At 39.1% G+C, this 21568-nt stretch overlaps 1 protein-coding gene across 1 annotated transcript in view; it reads left to right on the top strand.

The window, feature by feature from the left end:
- The window catches only part of supt3h (SPT3 homolog, SAGA and STAGA complex component), a 72535-nt gene extending 56231 nt beyond the window's left edge, over nucleotides 1-16304 (top strand). The window contains exons 7-10 of the mRNA XM_030768244.1: nucleotides 200-312; nucleotides 765-875; nucleotides 5340-5450; nucleotides 16226-16304. Of these exons, the coding sequence (XP_030624104.1) occupies nucleotides 200-312; nucleotides 765-875; nucleotides 5340-5450; nucleotides 16226-16267 (377 nt within the window). The 3' untranslated portion in view covers nucleotides 16268-16304. The remainder of the gene's footprint in view (nucleotides 1-199; nucleotides 313-764; nucleotides 876-5339; nucleotides 5451-16225) is intronic.
- Nucleotides 16305-21568: the final 5264 nt, after the last annotated feature.

Below are 21568 nucleotides of genomic sequence, written 5' to 3'. Positions count from 1 at the left end.
TGATCTCCCTCTTTCTTCTCTATTTTTTTTTTACCCTCAAAAAAGGGTAAAGTAGCATATTTACGATGAAACTTATGAATGTATTTGGTGTAAAAATGAAAATAAGGTGTATACTTGATCTTGTAAGTGGGCATATTCTCAGTTCTATGTTACAGCTCACATGAGATTTGAACCAATGTGTCTATCGTCTGCTATTTAGCTAAAAAGGCTTCCAAATTCCGTGAGTGGCTGGATTGTAGCAGTCTGGATGTGAAGCCTAATGCTGTTTCCATGGAGATCTTGTCATACTTGGCCTATGAGACTGTGGCCCAGGTAAGCCACAGACTGATTGCTCTTCTGTCATAAACCAATCAGAGCAAAGCTGAACAGCCAGATTTTTCCTCCTATTTCACCCACTTGCGCTGAAACCTTGAGCATGAAATTACATCACCAAGGACCACTCGTATTTCGCAGATAAACCAAAAAACGACAAACTGTCTCATTTCCAGGAAATCATTTTGACATGTTCTAAATTGGCACTTACTTTCCGGGCATCTCCTTTTTCGTTGTAATAAACCCAGAAACCAACATGAAATTAGACCTTGTAATAGCTTCTGAAAATAGCCTTTTTGAAACAGCTGCACTCTTAGAAGTATTTCTATGCAATGCTTTAAGTTAATATTAAGTTGAATTGCCTTCCAGTTTAAAAGTACAGCCTTACTCTAGCAGTAAAACTTAAAATATAAATTGAAATGTTATTAATCAGGTTTGTTTGTCTGTTCCAGATTGTTGACCTTGCCCTGCTAGTAAAACAAGACATGACCCCCAAAACTGGTGACCCTTTCAGCCATGCCATATCAGCAACCTTCATCCAGTACCACAACTCCTCTGCTGAAGTAATCAAAGCAAATGCTTTCTCTTGAAGCAAAACACAGTAGTATAGGGGGTCGGGAGGTAATTTGTGTTGTTCCTAGATAAAGAATTCTTAGATAAAGAATTTTTAGCTGCTTGGTGGGAAGAAAGGAGTCAAAATAGACTACTGTCTGCAGCCCTCACTAGGATTTTTATAAGATGAAGCTGCTTAGAAATGGTAAACAAAAACAGACCCTGTAACCATACTGACAGATTGTCTTACATTTCTGTTTATTTCATTAACCATATATTAATAATCACTTGTCACTGAATGTACTTTAAAAGTGTGAATCCTCAAAGGCCATACTGTACATTTTCTTTTAACCAGTAGAGAGCTGATCTCTGATGAATTTATGTGGTGCAGAATCTGTATGTATGTTTTTTCATGTTTCTTCGAGAGGTTGTCCATATAGAATGGCAATGTACTCAAGTCAAACACAAGCTATCCTGCTACTGGAGCTTGACCTACAGCCAAGTAGACCAGCCAAGTTTGTGCAAGGTGGTTTTGTACTGCAGGATCTCTGTTCCACTTAGGGGCTTTTCTGTCACTGAAACCACAGAAACCTCCCCTTCTGCTTTCCTTTTCAACCATTTGGACCCAGCCAAGGCCACTCTGAGCCTGTAATGACATGCGGTGTTTGAACCAAGGTTCACTTTGTATTGATCACCTGAACCCTGGAGGTCAGCAATGGCTCCAGGTTGGAGGTGTGTAGATGATGCTTGAGCTAATTTCACTCAAGGCGCAATCCTAAAAGTGACAGTGAAGGAGCTGATCCTGTGACAGAATGTCCCAGTGGACTGCAGAGAAGTTTATGTAGATCACAATTTACAGTAACTCTAGCAGGTTGATATTTTATCTGGTATTTCATCAGGGACAATCTGTTAAAAGAGAGGTCGAGTCTCCAGAGAACACTCCCCCATCCACTCCCAGTGCTCCTGGGTCAGCTGCTCACCAAAGCAAACTTCACTCCATGGTCCAGGGCAACGGGGGACTTACCCAGGATGGTAGCAGCAAGGTTAAGCAAAGGAAACGCAAAAAGGTGTGCAACTCAAATCTCTACATAGATCTGTGGCAGAATCGCATAATGACTTGATCACAGATGAAGAAAGCACGGAATGTCCATATATCTCATGTATTACCCCAGTGTACTGCAGTAGCTTGTTCTGACATAGTTGGATGTATTAATAATACTTACATATATTTGGACTTGGGAAGACATTCTGAAAACTAGCCCTGGGGCCCCAGAGTCCTGGTGTATCAACCAAATTCTGTTTTCTCTGATAAAATGAAGAGTGTACACACCTGTTTTATGGTTTTAAAAAAAAATAAGTTTTAAATTATGAGTTGTGGACAAAAACCACCTGGACATCAGGCATCCTGGCCTGGAGTTCAGGACCCAAGGACTGAAAACTCCTAAAGAGTAAAAAAAACAACAATAACAACCTTCATTCTCAAATGGCACAATAGCTCCTGTCAGAAATATCTGTGTTATTCTGCTGTAAACTGAAACAGCTTTTGTACTAATAGAGAAAACTGGGGAGCATAAACAAATGCAATGGCAAGTGTTTTTGTTTTTTGTTTTTTTCTGGGTTTGATTGCTAATGTTGTTTGTTAACATCAAAACTGCTTATGTTGAAGGATATGTTACTTAAATGTGTTTCCTCTATTATTGTGTTGACTGACTTTGATATCCATTTTAGTGTGTATAGCAAAATTTTCATCGCTTATAGTATTTTTCCAATTAAGGTCTTTACTGCATCCAATTAAAGATCTCACAGGGAGGTTGAATATAACAACAGCCCACTTGAAAGACTATTGATTTCTGGAAAAATCTGGACTTTATTTTCCTTAGCTAAAAAACTACTTTATTTACCCTACAGTGTTATTGCTGTCACCAGTTATGTGTTGCCAGGTCTAGTGCCCTTGTGAAACTGTTGAGCCTGCAATTTGAAAAGCTGCAAAAATATTTTTATATCACGTTAGTGGAGATATTTTGAGGAACTGCAGTTTGTGATAAATATCAAGTCTTACATCAGATAGTTCCAAGGACACAGCAATTCCAGTTCAGTTACTTAAGTCCAGATATCGTAAATTCTCAAATAGTGGCCGAGGTCTTTATTTACCTCAGCTGAGGAAAGAACCAGACCTTTATTTGAGACAGGCTATTATTAGATCCATTATTTATTATTTGTCCTTTGTTAGTAGTGTATTTTGTAATATTGTAGTAATGCTTAATTTCCAATTTATCCCATAAGGATTTATGGGTATACATACTACTTGAATATAACCTTTACTGCATTTAAAGAATAAACATATTAGGTATACTGCAGGCAGTTTGTGTCAGATTACAATGATATGGTGCTGATAATAACAATGCACAATAAAGTTTAGAACACAGACCGCATGAGCATGTTTCTTGAGCATTCAAACTGCATAATTTTCGCAGATCATTTTAATGCACCAATATTACCTGAATAATGAGAGAGAACAAAGAGCACAATTATCGACAGATTAAAACTATCTGTGGATATAGCAAATGATGCAATAGTTTGCAAAGAACAGTAATTCTATCACAAAATGAAACTGGTAATTGTTTACCATATTTACGTCAATTAGTGTTGACTATTCTGTGAATTATTTGTTTTACTGTTATTCAGGGAGGATAAATGGGAACAGGTTGAAATAATGACAGGTTTAAAGGTAAAATCCGTTCCTCTGTTTCCAGCTCACCGGTCAACATGTCCCTACCATACCAGCGCCATCTAAAATCAGACATTTTTTCCCTACTGTGACTTTTTCCAAGCACCGTTAAGATGTGTTGTTGTATGAAATAACTCATAGAAATAAAGAAATAACACATAGGAAATAGGAAGGAGAGAGTTTTGGCAGTGATGTCCCTGAATACTAATAATGGGCCATTACCACACATAGTCCTACAGCGACCACAATCCATGTGAGTTAGAACACTATCGGTATGGTATTTCTGTTAAAAAGTTAAACTAATAGCAACAGAGTGATGAGCATAATTACCGTTGTTGCACTGATGTAAATAATGCTGTGGAAATATGAATTTACGACTTGAGACTTTCTGTAATTTATGTTTTATTTATTTATTTTTTACCCAACATGTATTTGGAACCGGCCTTTATTTGCCCAAACAGGCGGCCCCCCCCCCCGGCTATAATTTGGTCATTATTTTAGACCCAGCTTTTACTTGAGAATTTACATTATAATAGTTACGGGTATTAGCTGAACAAATCCAAGAGGTTAAGAGAAAAACACTGACCCATCAATACTCCAGTTTTTGGTGTCTTTCTAGATCTATAATTGTGTGCTGTGACATCAAGAGGTTGCTATAACTTGTTGAGCAATATCCAGTTGTACTTACCTTATTACTGAAGTTGATCATTTTTTTAACCGATTATAAAACACAAATAATAGTCACAGATCATCATGAGCAAGACAGTTTGACTACTTTGAACCACAGAGAATGTGAACATGTGTGAAATGTCTTGGCGGTTAGTTGTTATATGTTAGTTTTCATTGTCTTAAGTACTTTCAGAAAATAAAAAAACACCCTAATTAGCTAATAATTGCATAATGTGGTCAAGCAGTTGTAGCCATCACTGAAGATGATGCAATATTCTTTATATGTTGGAAACTAGAAGAATATTTTGTTTTTAGATATTTCATTCAAATACATAGTGCCTACATTATGCTTGGTTTTTACATGTATCTGTGCCAAATTTCTCTTATTGCAGGTGGCAGTTTGTATTAATAATGCTGCTTTGTTGTTTTTCCCTGGGCAAAAAATATGGCAGAATGAATTGTGATAAATGACAAAGGCCAGTGGTCATCTTTTCAAAGTCATCATAGATTGCTGTTCCTGCACTGTGTCAGTGGAAATATCAGCAAGGAATATGGACTACGCTATCTCATAAGATCTGCCATGACTATGTACCACAGCCAATTTACTGCAAAATCCAAAACAAGGGAAAAAGGGAGGCTTCTTCTCGCTTTTATTCCTTGCTCTGAGAGATATTGGGACAGGTCGTTCCCCTCTGTTGCGAGCCAAATATTTTTGGAGACAGTGCACCATCACAAAAAATCTCTCATCGCACTTTGTCTTTAACCAACATTTACCATCAGGAGGGCCCCTCTGACACACAATCTATACTGAATATATAGCAATCGTCTAGGTAATTTACTCTGTATTACCCTGCAGGTAGTAAACAAGGTCATTAATATTATCCTTTGCCGGTTTTCATTCAGGTTTTTGGTTTAGATTCTGTGTGTGTCGTGTCTGGGTTGACGATATCCCCAGGCTGTCTATGTTTGTGCCTTTAAAGGGTCTGTTTCCCCTCTGTGTTTTTGATTTAGTAATAATATTGGCTGTGTTTTTTTTTTTCTCCTTTTCCCTCTCACTCCCTCGCTCTCTCCATTGCAGAGTGCTGCTGCCTGTGGAGTGGAGGCTCAAAGCAATGCCATCCAGCCCGCCCACATCAGAGAAGCCATCAGACGCTACAGCCACAAGATTGGCCCACTCTCCCCCTTCTCAGTACGTAATAACAGAGCCGTAAAAGAGTTATATTTATAATCGCTGCACAGCCCCATTTTAAAGTGGTGAAGCTCTGAAGTATTGGAATTGTTGAGAGCAATTTGTGGTTAGTGTAATTTTCCTCATAAAAATCGCATAATTCTACTGGAGAATTAAATAAGTGTAATCTCAATCCTTTTTGGAAATACAAAGGACATTTCAGTTTATTTTTTATTTATTTTTTTTTAATTTCTGTTAGTTTAGTTTATTGTTGAGAAATATCTTTTTATCGTCCACATGTATGTATGATGCAGCACAACTTTTTTCTGCAAGTTATAATTTTCCATAGGGCGCAGTACTGTGGGTGTCGTAAGTGCTAGCTTGTGTTTGAGGAATGGCTTTTGGAGTGTGTTATGAGTTTTTGCAGCCAATCCTGAGGCTTATGCTATTGTGGTCGATCAGTAATTCACAGGTAATGAGCAATTTACTAGAGATTCAAGGCTACTTGATAGGTTTTGAGCCAACAACCACAAGAAGGGCTGAAAATCTCACTGTACATTATACAAGAGGAGTTTCTCAAGAGCTCCATTTAACGGCTTTATAAACAGTTTAAAGGGTTTTTTTTGTTTTTTTTTTTACATGGGCCATGTACTTTTCATTATGATGTAACCCATTAAACCTATGAGAACTGTTTTTGCATAGATATTATTTGTGTGTATGTGAGGGAAAGAGCATGGGTGTGTTTGCATGAGCATATAGGCTTCTGTTTTGTATCTTTATGTTTTTCTTATTGTCAAGCCTGTTAAGTGTAGGGAAAATAAATTCAGTGCAGGGTATTGGTATACTGGCCTGATTCAGGGAACGACACACTGAGTTCACCTATGTAATCACAAACACGGCTGTGTATGCAAGTGGCCAAAGAGTACTATGATGTGGATTGATCTGTGGTCCAATGAAGGCCAGTTGTTTCCAGGAATCATTTACGGGACCTAACGTCTTGCTGACTGTGGCATCTTTGAATGAATTTGAAAAAGATCCACTCTTTCAGTTCTCTGTAAACCATTTCACTGATTGCTACGTAGTAAACATGAGGTTGGCATGTTTAAATGTAGGAAACTTTGAGGTAAATTGGGATACACTGTGATGTTTAATATAAAAACAGGTAGTATATGGTTTTATATGATCTATGACGATGAGTGAAGACTTCCAGATGTTCTTGAGTGGCGCTGACTTTTGCTTTTGATGAGAAGCTAACAGTCCCTGACCAGCAATGGCACAGATATAATTAGACTGGGATGTGTGTGAGTGTGTGTCTTGTGTGCGAGTATGTATGTGTCATGTAATTGGTTTGGTTTTATTACAACTGGAGCCAGTTTCAAACCATGATTAATTGTACCAATAAGTCATTTGTGCGCTGGCCTTTTACCACATGGTTAGCTAGAGGAACCTTGAAGATCAAATTAAGAGCTTGTTCAATGGTCTCTGCCAAGTCTTCAGTGGATTAGTGACAGAGCTGGACTAATTTTCTACTGTTTCATAAACACGACCTTCGCTTTTCTCTGTGTGGTAATGTTTGAAGATGAGGGCCAAAACTGAGCATAGCTTTATATAATAAATGTAAGATTTTCAGTTGTGTTCCTGTAGACTGCACAAAAAAAAAAAAAAACTTCCAATCTGGAAATACTTCAGTGCAAAGTTTTTGAAACTCGGGTTACAAAGGGCATTCTACCGTCATGACTTACGGTAGTATGTAATTTAAATGTCCATCTCTCTGATTGGACGATGTTGGCGGCTTAATCGGCCTCAGATTACCACAATCAAGTCTTTGTAAGATTATTAACTTTTGAAATTGAATTGAGGAGGCAATGCAAGAAGTAAAGTAATCCAAGAATCATTTGATTACGCTCCAAAACACAGACTTGTACGCACACGCGCGTGCGCACACACACATGCGCACGCACACGCACACGCACACGCACACGCACACGCACACGCACACACACATACACATGCACATGCACAGGCACAGGCACACACACATATACATGTGCACACGTGTGCACGTACGTTCACACACAACATCAGTGAAGGAAGCAAGTCCCTGCTTTCTAGTATGTTTTCATGGGGCTGTATCAGGGGCAGAAAGCAAGCATGAAATCTTAATAGCCATCTTTTTCTGGAGTGTTAAGTTTTCCTTTTGTAATTTTCCATGATTTGTGGTCATCATAGTTTGTTTTTCTTGCATCTGGCCTGGTGGGCAGACTTCCTTTTTGATGAGGCCAGGCAAAAGTCACACAAGCACAGAGTAACTAAAGTTTCAATTAATCTGACCATCCCAGATTTTTCAAACTCTGAAGCAGCACGATTCAATTCTCCAGAGCATTTGTCAGGTAAATTCTAAAAGACAATTGTGTTGAGTACCTAAAGTAAAATAACACCTCTATATTGTACATGAGCAACATTAAAATCGCACTTAATCAATGAAAAAAATAATATTCTGTGTTCCTTTCGGTGAATATGACACCTTCTGTTACATTATCTGTTTCGTTTTATATGGCGCCTTATGAGGAATTCTAACATAAGGTGTCAGTAAACATAGTAAATATAGCAAGTGTCAAATTTACCCAAAGGAACAGCTAGTGAAAAGAAATAATATTTGTCATTGATTAAATACAGCGGTTAACTGTTCATTTAATATGAATAAAGACTGAATAAAGGGCAGTTCAGTAGTTTGTGCCTTTGGTATGTTAACAAGTGTCGTTAAAGATGAGTTGCTCAACACAAAAGGTCGAGTGTTGCCAGTAAAACACTGAGAAATAATTACTGGAACAAGTATATATGCAAAGAAGTTGACATAGAAAATGTAAAAAAAAAAAAAAATCGGATCATCCAGTTAATATACTTCATGTAGCTGTTTAACCTTTGTTGGCCTTCGTGTGTGTTTAGAAGTTGCCGTGGCTGCAGTATTTTGTACATGACCTGTGGTTTCTCCCAGTCTCACTCTCTAAGCTGCTCTGTGCCAAAGACAACAGGCGGAGGAGTGATCAGTCCCGGCATGTGTTTATTGCCCCATCGTCTCTGTATCTCGGCATGAGGACAGACATCTCGTGCTGGGCTGCTGACACCCACAGAACGCGCTGTTTCTGCAAAGCTGTGCCCTTCTCTCTGCCTCATAAAGGCCCCACTGAATGCCTCACTGGACTGCTTTTATGCCTCTGCATTCCTGTCTCTTCCTTTTTACTTTGGTCCATTAGTCATTGGCCCCTGGCACCAAGCAGTGGCTTCTGTGCTAGGCATCTCCATAGCTATTCAGACTCATCCCAAACAATTTCACCTTTACAAGCGGAGCCATTCCTATCTGGAGTTTGAATACTTGGTTATTAAACCACATAACTGTCCCTTTTGGATATGAAGTGAAAGGCTGACCAGGCAAAAAACGTGTGTGTAAGGGCCATTTTGAAAATAAAAGGATGCAGTCGTAGACAAAAGTACAGTTTTATCACTGAGATCTCTTAACTTTATATCTCTTTAAATATAAACTGTAAATACTGAAGACTCCCCAGAGGCCTTGCTGTAAGGATGTAAGGCATTAATCTCAAAATATTTTTTTGGAAATACATGTAATACTGTGGTTGTCCATGACTGAACTATAACAGTAAGTGCTGGAGCCATTGCCATGAAGCGTAATATTTATTATGAAATAAGTTCAGACAAGTAAGATTATAGTAGTACTTTCAGTCTCCTTCTCACTGGATCAGTCTTTGGATGGTCTTCCTGTGTTTGTTTTTATTTTGAACCAGAAAAGTTGGCAGAGACGGTCCAAGTCTTTTCTCATTTGTTGAAACATTGATATGAAAATACTATGCCACTGAATGGATGAAGCCAAAAGTCTATAGCCAAAAAAAGTCGATGCTATTTCTCCTTCTAGATTTATGGAACCTTTTTTTTTTTTCCAGCATAATTTCTGCCGAGCTGCATCTGGAAGCATTTATTCCAGTGCCATGAAAGCCATCTCCTGGTGCAGTAAACAGACTGGCTATTATTTTTAAATGAAGATTCATCGTAAGAGCTTAACAGAGAAGAGTGTGCTGTGCGCTGCTCATCTCGCACGCTCGACCTACAAGATGCTCCTGATTTACGGTGGGTTTTTCCTAAAGCTGACCCCCAAATCCCACTTCATAGCGAGGTGGTGTACAATACGGCCCATTAAGCTGGGGATTCTGGGGATGCACTTCCCTGCTGGAGCCCGCTGGACCTGGCTGGGTTTCACCTCCCCAGAAGACGGAGCTCTACAGCACAATAACAACTCTAATCCTTTGCACAGAAATCTCTGAGGTGCTGCTTCGTTGTAAATCACCCCGGTGTTATGGCACTTCAGCAGTTTGTCTCCAGTACACGCTTATAGGTACAGTGGTTTCAGTTGGTGGATACCTCGTTTTGATATGAAAGCAACCCGTTAATAACATAAATATATGTTTTATCTGATTCCTGTTTAATTTACTGTTGCTGTTCTTTCGTTTTTGGGGGGGGGGGGGGGTTTCCCTCCTGTACGAAATTGCACTCTTAACATTTGGATTTATGGGGTTGTGTTGTAACTGGCGTTTTTTGAGATCATGTGTGATTTTGAACTGATAGAAGAGAGACTGTGCTTTTCATTTGACAGCCTTTTGAAAACCACAGAGTGCTTTTTACAGGCTGCACTGTGGGTGTGAAAGCTTTCAGCTTGTCATATTCTGGTACACCAATATGATCCAGTAAATCCGTGCCGAATGAGTAGAGAGACACTGATACAGCTGGCCGGTAATTTTTATTACAAATAAACCTGAACCCGCATTTGCTCCGCACTACACTTTTAAGTCCTTTAAGTTCATAGTTCAAGGTGTCTGAGAAGTAACAGAAGCAGTGATGGTTGTATTGATATAGCTGAACTTGGAGGTAGATTTGCAGACTGGCAGTCAGTCAGTGGGGAAGTCCCTGGTCAGAGCTTGTGTGTGGTATAGCTTTGATTCATTCCAGCAGGCTCCAGGCAGGCCGTTGATGTCTCTTCATTTTTCCTCTCATCTTTGTCCTCTGCTCCTCCTCCTCCTCCTCTTCATTGCGTGGTGAGCTGCAGGGCGCCGACACACACATGGCCTTACACACCCCCATTCGCACACACATGTGCTGGTCTGCTATCATGAATATGCACAAGCAGGGGCCGTACTTGCGGCAGGCGCTCATTATGGCTGGGGAACTGCGTGTGCACGCCAGTTTCCACTATCTTGTCTCGATTTGGTATTCATGCTTGTCATCTGCGTATTTCTAGGCTTTTAATCTTTCTCTCACCCTCTCTCCACTTATTTATTCTATTTTGTTTTCTTAGATGGTGTTCTTGCCCGAAGTCGGTTTACTGCTTACCCCCTCCCCCCGCTGGCTGTATTGTATGTTCTTTTTTAGTTCAGGAGTTTAGCTGTGCATCTGACCCCTTTGTGTAATGTGTTACTGGCCTGGACTCTTTGTGTTTAAGTTAGGACAACTACAGTTGCCAGTCTTGAAAAAATTAAAGCTGCTCCATTTTATAGAGCACATGAATAACTTTTTGCTCTGCTTATCGCCATCAACAAAGTATTATACTCTCTGGTCTAAGGCTAGATACAGTTAAAAGTAATGAAACAATGACACGGAAGAAAGCTTATCCATAGACTGGACACACAGCGAGAAATCTTAACTCAGACGATACATGGCACATTGTTTACCCTGCCAGATGAACAGTGGCAAACAGCCATTGTTTACCAGGCAGGAGAAACAGAGGAAGAGGACGGAGGGATATGTATGTTAATGCTTTGCATGTGTGAGTTTCCCTCCAGCATGAGACTGGAGTAATTGAAGTGTCATCTCTGTGTTCGGAGGAGACAGTTTGTCTGTGATGTTCAACCGGCTGCCTGGGCCTCAGCAGCCAGAGAGAGGACACGGCAGCGCTGATCAAAGATAAAGCTTTTCTTAGCGGGGGTCATTCATCTCCTCGGTGGCTTTCATTTTCACCCCGTCCTGGCAGTGATGCAATCAAACGAGCTAGAAGAGTGCAAACTGAGGAGAGCACAAGCATTTGAAGAAAAAAAAAAAAAAAAAGCTCTTTTAAACCTTTCTTCTTTTACTCTGTGTGTGTGTGTGTGTGTGTGTGTGTGTGTGTGAGTGTGAGTGTGTGTGTGTGTGTGTGTGTGTCTGTTGATGACAAAATAAGACAAAATATCTGAAAAACTGTTCCAACATTTTGTTCTTTATTCCACCCAAACATGGTCTGCTTTAGCGGGAAGCTATGAAAAACAAAATAGGGCTTCAAAGAGTGACTGATGGATACATCTTTAACAAGCATAGTGAAGGATAAACATACATCCCATATTTTACAGAAGACTGTAATTATTACTTTTATTAGGAGTAGTAGTAATAGACGTATCATTCTCAAGCCAGGGGCTGGAGTCTTGCAGCAAGAGATGAGAAATACGATCTATTGAGGTTTAATTACTGCCCTGTGACAAGGACTTAGCGGGGTGTATGGGCACTACCAAGCCAGACTGTTTTATTAGATTGGCAGGTTTTACATGATTTATTTTTGGAATATGGTCTTCAGGGTTCTGAAAGCTCAGAATGCAACCGGAATCATTTTTACTTTAGAAACTCCGTCTGTCATCAATCTTCATCGCCGTAAGTCATAAGGCTTTTTTTTTCTTTTTCTTTTTTTTTTTTAAATCTGTTCGGTAATGTGTTTTCTAGCAACATTAAACTTCACTTCCTATAGAATCGAATTGTACCCGTCGCTCAGCATGTGACAATACTTCATATCAATATATGCCTTGTGCATGATATTTCAGAGTGAAACTGGAATATGTGTTCAGATCTGATGAATGAAGCATATTCAGCAGCTGGTAGAGATAAGGTCTAGCATGTGGTGACCATGCTCAGTGGGTGTAGGAGATGGGAACGCATGCACGGCACAGAACTGCCGGACTTTACTGTCATTGTGTATCCTCTCGTCCCAAATTCCTGATCCATACACTCTGGATTTCAGCGAAGCTCGTAACATGTACGGGTCATAAACTCAGCAAGGGTCAGTAACTGGGCTACTGGAATGCTCTCTTTTTTACAGCAAGGCTTCTGTGGAGGGGCTCTAAAAAAAAAAAAAAAAAAAAAAAAAAAAAAAAAAAAAAGAACCCACACGGTCTCCTCATTCTTGTCCTGTCAGCAGGCGGTATTTCATCAGAGAGAGAGAGAGAGAGAGAGCGAGAGAGAGAGAGAGAGCTGCTCTCCGGCCGCTCTCCATGCGCAAGCTGCCTGCTTCCCTTCGCAATGCACTTTTTTTTTTTTTCCAATGGTTTTTCTTGGACCTTGTCAACACAATTTGCCCCGGCATAGCTGTGGATGGCGGCAGCGGCCTGCCACCCACTGCCAAGGCCAGCAGCCTGGACGATTGGGGCGTGTGTGTGGGGTTGGCAGGCACTGAACCTGTGGACCTCCATGGAGTGTTTCCATAAGGGCAAGAGAGAAGGCCTTACTTTGCACTTTTTAACTGCAACCCAGAGATTTATGAATGACCAAGTGAAGGTTTCACCCAGAAGAGCTTGCTTAGCTGCTTTTAAGCACTGAAAGTCATTTTTCATCTTTTGAGGTCCATGCCCATATTTTGCCTTTTGTTTATGCATTCTGACTATGCTATTAATGCACGTTAAGGAAAGGCGACGCAAACCAAAGAAAAGTTCAAAGGAATTGGAATGTGCTTCTATTTTAGCCTCCTTTTCATTTCTCTTCTTATTTACATTCAGCTTTTTTTTTTTTTTTTTTTTTTGGCGTTTTTGAAATTGCCAAACTGCTTTAATCCGTACTCTCTGCAGCTTGGAAACCACATATAGCTATTTATTTTTCCTGTGTGTCAAAGTCTGTCGAAACCGAACCAATATGTGTTAGTCCACAGCAGGATGGATCTCCTCTGGTCTGTGTCTTGTGCTTTTGGCATTCTCTTTAGCACAGTGCCATATCACAGCAGATGTATGAAACTGCGCTCCACAACAGAGAGTTTTGAGAGACATTTTCTGCCCACTTTGAAAAAGAGAGAAAAAAAATGAACTTTTTTTTTTTTCATTCATTCATTTCCTCTCACAAAATATAAATAATTAGTTCTACAAGGATCAGGAGAGGGGATGTTCTAGAGAGTCCCAAAAGTGTTCCTCTGAGCCCGTCGGAGTTAAAATATATTCCGTGCAGGAAGGAACTCTTTCTTCAGATATATCTCAATGACTTCCCATTGGATATCTAGGTTACACACATGTATCAGGGCAAATGTCTCGCCTGCTTATTTTTCTTGTTCTGCTGAGAGCTGCCCTTTCATAACTTCCTTTATCGTGTGTATTTTTGCAAGAACAGGTCTTAAGTCATAAAAAAAACAAAATGTACCAGAAACTTTAGGAATTAGGATTAGAGAGCTGTGGCTTGATGGTTTTTTTAATTGCAGTAGCCATTATATTCATATTTTATACATTTGTGCATTAAATCTCATTCATCGTTTAAATCGCTTTAATGTACTTAACCTTCACCTAAACATTTTATTTGCTCTCTCAAAATTATCTCCTGACTTACATCAGCTGTGCATAAACGGGGATTCAAAAGAGAAAAAAAAAATGTCTTTTGAATATGCAAAGGGACAAAAAAACCCATTTGTTAGTTAGTTAGATAATTCATTTTAAACAAAATTGCCTTTTCAGATTGAATGACATAAATTAATTGAATCACTATACACAGCTCACCCTATGTAATCTAATCTTCCCCATTGTCTTGTTGAAAACTGTATATGAACAATATATTAAAAGGACATTGTTTTATACTGTTTTTCACAAAAGCTCAGTATGCACCGAGACACAATATTTATTTACAGATTTTAATTAGATACAAAAGGGATATAAAAAAATAAAACAAGTTACTGCTGTGTGGCCCTGAGCTGACATGGATACAGGTAGAATATGGAGAGATGAGATATGAGACATCTTAGAGAGCGTGCTCTACTGATCTATATGATCTCTCTCCTTCTGATTAGTGCAGTGTGCTGATCCCATCATTTGGCTCACAGATAATGACAGTGTGAAACAGAAGTCTCTCACAAATCAAGAAGTCAAGCCCAGAGAATTCAAATGCGGCAATCTTTGCTTTATAAGTTCCAGGTTGACTGCAGTGGAACAAGAAATTTCACAATCTCTCTCTCCCTCCCTCTTTCTCTCTCTCTGTCTCTCTCTCTCTCTCTCTCTCTCATTCTCCTTCTCTGGTTTTCCAGTGTACCAGCCAGTTCATGTTTCTGGGCCTGTGTCTTGTTTAAGGAGCCTGAGTCGTCTGTTTTCCTAAATCAAACTCCTCACTGTCTGGGACCTGTCTCCATTTTTCTATTTATTCTCAAAAATGCCAGACAAACTGGGAGAAGACGCCATAATGAGGGTGAAAAAAAGGAAGGGAAAAAAAAAACCCTTTGCATCAAAAACAAATTGTATCGCCTGGCGAACCTTGCCAAGGAGAACACATATGGTTTGAGTTCTCAAATTCTTTTATGACAAGGAAATTAAATGACATATATAACAATCTACCACCCCATGAGGACTTGGACATGGATTATGCAGCTATTCTCCTCTTTTTCTGTTCATTCATGCATAAGAATCTCCTCATTTATATGTAATATGGAATAGATAGAGAATAAAATCTGTGTAACCTTGGGGTAGAGATTTGCCTTTGGCTGAATAAGCACTGTTAGGGGGTGCTACGTTACCACCATAACAGGCTGTCAAGCAGTCTCTCACACTGTTTTTGTGTTTTATTTCACTCATTGTAAATCACTCAAATGGTTGATTGTGGTGACAAAAGTACACTCGTAGCTTGATTAATTTGAGTCTGAGTCCCAGATATTAAACTGGCAGAAGTGAGCAATCCAGTAGTTCCTCTACTGGAAAATATCATGGCGACTTATTAATATCGGATCAAGTGATGAAAATGAAGCTTGAATATTCCACATAATGCTTTCCCCGTCTCTTAGGCTTCAGAGTGAAAATATTATGCTATTGCTGCTATTGTATAATTGTGTCTGATTTCAGCTACACTTAGTCTGCCATGCTGTTATCATACCCTGCTACGGCTGGCAGAGATAGCAAGTACTGGGCTGTCAAAAGTTCGTAAACAAATCTCACAAGTTTTAAAATGATGTTTTAACCTGTCGTATGCTGTAAGATTTGTTTGTGTTCACTCAACAGTGTTTAGTCAGCTTTATGTAATTATATATTGCAGTATTCTGGATCTCTGATATGGGTTTATTCAAGGTTGCATTTGAGATGTGTTAATGTACCAAGTTAAAAAAAATATATACTTGGGTTACAATGACTTGTAATGTTTCATTTACCTTTGCTTTTGATACATGTTTTTTCAATGAAATTAGGAAACCTTGTATTTCCATATAGGTCATAGGTTTCCTTAAATAGATTCATAAACCACTTGTTAACCACATTGTAATGGACTTTTTTTGTAATCTCAGTTTCCAGTGGACTAGGACGGTGTCTTATATCCCACACAACCAGAAATGCTTAAATTAAACATGAAAGAAAAAGGACTGACATTCCAGCCAGTGTTGTCTACAAAACCGGAAAACAAGAGCCTGCCTCTTGCCTCTGTGGAACTGGAGTGCTAATTCTTAACAGATTTCCTTCCCTCCTCTCTCTCTCTCTCTCTCTCTCTCTCTCTCTCTCTCTCTCTCTCTCTCTCTCCCCCCTTTCTCTCTCCCTCTCTCTCTCCTTCAGAGTGCCTACCGCAGAAACGGAATGACTTTCCTGGCCTGCTGAAGCAGAAAGAGAAGAAAACGGAGTAATATGGCAGAGGAGGGCAGAAAGTCATCTGTAAGGCTGGGTGCCCTGTCCTTTGGCTGTAATGTCCACTGCTGCAGGAGGAGTGGTCAGGAAACAGTGATGTAGCTCCAGAGACTGCTCAAGTGTTCCCTCCAAGTTTGCTTTGTTTGCAGCCAGCAGTATTTTTTTTAAAAAAATAAAATCAGACTGTGCTTAAAAACTGCAGAACTTATATGAATAATTCTTATGGTTTAACTCCACTTGAATTTGTTAGTGCTTTTCTCAAAATTGTAAATAATAATGCGTTTTGTTTTTTTTTTTAAACAGTAAACAATTCTGTTGGTCGTATGAACATCCAGCAACATTTTCAATTTCTTGATTGAAATGCACAAATTACAAAAACATTTCCAGGTCAGTTTTCTTCGTTTTAGTTTTAGTTTTATTGTTAAGTAGAGGTTCTACCATCCAACTATGTTGTTGCAAAATGACCAAAAATGTAATATTCTTTTTTTTTTTTATTACTTTCTATTTTCTGTGTTTTTAACATGGATATTTTGCAGCTACACTGGAAAAGAAATAAAGTCTGAAGTTCTCTCTGAAGAAAAAGTAGTGAGAGAAATCTGTGTGCATACCAATTTAACTGTGCACATCACATTAACACAGAGTTAGGAGCCAGCCAGGCTGTTTATTAGTAGATATCACGCTATAGCAGTGCTGAAGTCTGGCTTCAATAAAACCCACATTACCATATGCCTCTCTGTGAGGCCTGTCTTACCCACTGATAATGAAGTGACAGCATTTAGAGGCTCCATTATGTGTCTGCACCCCCTTTAATATAGCGACCTCGTCAATCTCACCTCAGGGCACTATTACAGCAGCAATTTTCCTTCATATACAAAATATGACCCTCTAAACATTCATTTAAAACGCGCTGATGTTCATATTTCACAAACTTCAGTAGGTGCCGTTTGGGTACAGGAATTTTAGTCGAGTCGCCTCTGATCAGACTGACATGCGTCCTTTTACTGTATAATGAAAACAATGCAGGTTAAGAAAACATTTCAGCTCCAGAGTTCTTTACTCAGCTTAAGAGGAGGACCACAGTATAAATAAACCGTGAAATTGTGAGTAGAACATTACCTCATTTTCCACAATTACGTTTTTGCTCTCAACTCCTCAAGTATGGCACAGTGACTTTTTGAGGTTTACCAAGCTTAGGTATCAAATAAACACTCGGAATACTGTATTCAAACATGCATTTCCATTTAATGTCATATCTCTGTATGTCTTGACTGCGTTCTTGCTTTAATGTCGGTATTGGGGTATTAAGGTTAGTTTGGTATTCCAGGTTAGTCTTAGGTTTTCACGAACCGCTCTTGTCAGATTCAACCAAGGAGTTTTGAAAATGAATGGCGTGTCAAATGTTGAGGTGTGGACTTACATCAAATAATTCTGTTTTCTCTTGCTCACGTGTTTGATCGTTATGCCCTCTGGGAGATTAGTGCTGTCATGCCTGAGGCTGCATATGGCAGTGAGTGTTACTCTAAGCATTATGCAAGCAATTGGGAGCGGCTTGCCTATCTCAGCATTGTCAACTTCTCTTAAGGCTGATTTGATATAGTTCCTATGTACCACCACAGTGTACGAAAGTGTGGTTTCTGTTAGAGAAACATGTCTCTCTGGCTTATTGCAGAGGAAATGACATAGAAAATTTGCAGCTGACAGTAGTATTTCATTTTCCCAGAGGGCCTGTTACCTGTGGATAATTTTACTTTACCTGAAGAATCTGGCTTTCGAATGTGGTTTGATTACTATGTAATACAAACCATTGCAAAATCTAATATAGTTACTTCTTTTCATCCCCACACTAAAGCTCTCAGAAGGTTTTTTTTTGTACAAACCAGGCCTGATCATTTTATACGGTGACTTTGTCATATCATTATAAATACATATCTAATTTCACAAGGAATCTTTGATTTCTTTGAGATTAAGATGCATGAGACTAAAAGAGATTTCACATACCGCCTTTTAGTTCTTTTCATAGCTCAAGCCATGTCTTCACTCATCCATTTCCACCCTCAAACCTGCGCTCTGGGTTATCGTTACTCTTCACTTCAACCAAGTCATGCAGTGGGGACCCAGAAAGTGTAGTAAATGTCATAGCATCGTGACCAAGGCCATTATGCTACATTGCCATGATCTGTTTAGAAAAAGACATTTAAAATCAGGGATGAATTTAATGACACATATTAATGTGTTTGTTTAAAGTGCCCTCAGCAGGATGTCGTCATGCTGAGAATTTCCCCCTAGCGTGGGCTGTCTGTAAAATTATATGTTATATATTATTTCAAAATTGTGGCATTGTTGTTTGCTCTCTAGGGTCGTTGCACTCAGTCCGCCCACTTCACCAGATGACAAGCTGTTTGTGTCATTTTGCACAGAAGGTTGTGCTGCTCTCTGAAAACAAACAAGAAAAGAGTAGGAAAGAGTATTTTGTCTTCATACCAACAGCATGTTTTCAGACATGAGAAACAGATTCATGGAAAAAACTAATTTATGAAGATTTAGTCAACAGAAACTAAACTGTCTTCCCTTCTGTGTCAAAAAACCCCCAAAAACCTCAGGGTGGAGCGTATGGCTTTGCATACACTAAAATATATGTGTTCATTAATTTACGCTCTGTACAAATCTGCTCAGATATCCGTATATGTAGCAGTAACTTTACCTCTCTACCTTAGACGTTGAATTGATCTTCAATGCGATCGCTTCTGCTCTATATAGAATTGATGTCAAACTTAAATGCTATGATTGTGTGACAGCCTAGGTTCTCTCTTTTCCTCTCTTGCTCCCAGAGAGAGGCAGAGCAGAGATCCAGTGTATGTGAGGCTTGGCTTCAGCTCATTGGCCACACACTGCCTGGGCTTCCCTTGCAACAGTCAGGGGAGGCATTACACAAGCACACCTTGTCACAGCCTATGTGCTTTCATAGCCAGGATGCTGAGCTTGTCAGGTCATCACTGTTCTGAGTTATAGCCCACCACTGTTTGGCAGGGAAAAAAGTACCTCTGGTTATCTGTAAAAGCAATGTGGCTCTGTGCTGATTCTCATTCCAGATTACAGAGGAGACAACATGATAGCGCCTTTCTAGAATCGCTGCCTATCGATTTTATCTTCCACTACGTCCAGTGCGGAATTGGGTAGATCATTTGAGTATCGAAGCTATTACTTTTTAACGCACCGAGGGTACAAATATATGTCGGTGTAACTGATGCATGGATAAGATGGCTGATATCGGATGACAATTGAAAATAAGAAGAAAATAACAGTGAGACACGGAATAGCTATGCCTGAAGCCTGGTTCATCTTCTAAAGTTAATTAGTAACCTCTTCATAATGAGATGCTTTATATTTTCATTATTCTACTCCTGAGTAAAGTTCACTGTGCTGAAGTTATCATATGCAGGAAAACGTGGCATAATGATTGCTTATGGAAATTAAATCATCCACACCTGTTTTATTAAAACATTTTTTCATGCCCGAGTTATTTTTTATTTTTCGTGTCTTTAAACCTTTCAGCCATCTAGTGCCAACTAGTAACACAACTGTTTTTATCCCAAACCTGAAACATTAACAAATCAACCGCAAGTGAAATTAAGTAATACCCTTTATTTAAACTCAGCAAAGCATGGTGCCCTGTGCCTTCAGAATTACTGTGTATTTACAAATGTGGAGTGAATTAAACAAATGTTTATTATTCTTTTTTTCTGCCAGAGGATACATTATTTTTCATTCACAGAGACATTCAGGGAAACTGCTTCCTACAGTTTATGTCTGTGCACCTCTTCAAACTGTACAAATATTTTTAACCTTTCTGTAAAATGACCGTCTAAATAGCCCCAGTTCTTCCTCAAATGTTAGAAGTTTATTGTAAATAACATTATTTTACATTACCACCAAGAAGATGACTGCTTTTGGAGGACGACTGCTCTTTTACCATGGAAGAGTTCAATGTCTTTTCCTTTTACTCTTTTTTTCCTTTAGTCTCCAACTTGTGTTACTACATCTGAGCTCTGATTCCTTATATTTATGCATGCATGTTGTTGTTGTCATCGTTGTTGTTGTTGTTGTTGTTGTTGTTGTGTAGAAACACAAACAAAATAAGGCATTTTTTTACAAAATCTCTCTTTTCAGAATCATTCATTTCCATACACTACTCTTTCCTTTCCATGTCTTCATACGTGAGCAAGAGTGCAGGAGCTGAGCACGATCGACTCCCCGTGGTCTGGAGTCTGACGCTCAGCGCTAATGGGAGCTGACAGTTGTGAGCAAGCACGACAGAGAGAGAGTGTCACAGTAGAACTGTGAAAATAAACAGCTGAAACTGAGAGAGGTAAAGGCCTACGAGGCTGGCAGAACCTCAGGTAGATCTGAAGGATTTTAATCCTATTAAGGTCATGTCTGGGTTTTAGCAGGAAAGTGTTCTGAAATTCTTAAACAAAGATCTGTCTGAATTTGGAGGAATATCTGGCTAATTTGTCAAGCGTGTTAGCTTACACATTAAATTCAGTGGTAAGCTTTCTGGAGAAGCCCAACACAGGACCGATTGAATGTGATATAAGAGAATAGGGGTTTTGTGGTCTGATGGATCCATATGCAAACAGAGATAGACTTGGAAGGCGAAACATGATTTTGAGTACATTGCAATTGATTTTTCATTGATGATTCCACTAATTTTCTATTTTTTAAAAATTTTTCATCCCTCAATTTTCTTTAATTTCCAGTGTTTAAGAATTTTAACTCTCATGGTGGTTGGGCTGTGACACTATGAAAAGGTCTCTGTCTCTCTCTCTCTCTCTCTCTCTCTCTCTCTCTCTCTTTTCTTGTAATTAGTTCCTAACCCTGTTATAAAAAAAAAGGCAGCACAATGTTCACCATGGTTTCACTTAAGAAGAAATCCTGCCCCTTAACTGATTAATCTTAAAAGGACCATGTAACGGTTTGGATTTGTATTTTTAATTTGAGTTTCTTTTTTTTTTTTTTTAACTGTGTACTCTATTGGCTTTAATTACATCGCTATAATGAATCCCGGGCGCTAGCAGAAATCTGTCATTACTGATGATTTCATCTCATTTATTTATTTATGTATGTATTTATTTATTTATTTATTTTTCTTTTTCCTGAGAATGGTACAGGGATCTGATCCAGCTCGTGAGTCAATTCTCCCTTGTGTTGAGCAAACCCTTCGCTGCAGCATCATCACATTTTAGTGATAGCTTTCAGATATTTTGTAATAGAATT

This window comes from Chanos chanos, chromosome 1, assembly GCF_902362185.1.
Source record: "Chanos chanos chromosome 1, fChaCha1.1, whole genome shotgun sequence".
In the NCBI taxonomy this organism is placed as follows: domain Eukaryota; kingdom Metazoa; phylum Chordata; class Actinopteri; order Gonorynchiformes; family Chanidae; genus Chanos; species Chanos chanos.
Note: the sequence above shows the minus strand (reverse complement) of the source record. Positions and strands in the feature narration are given on the sequence as shown.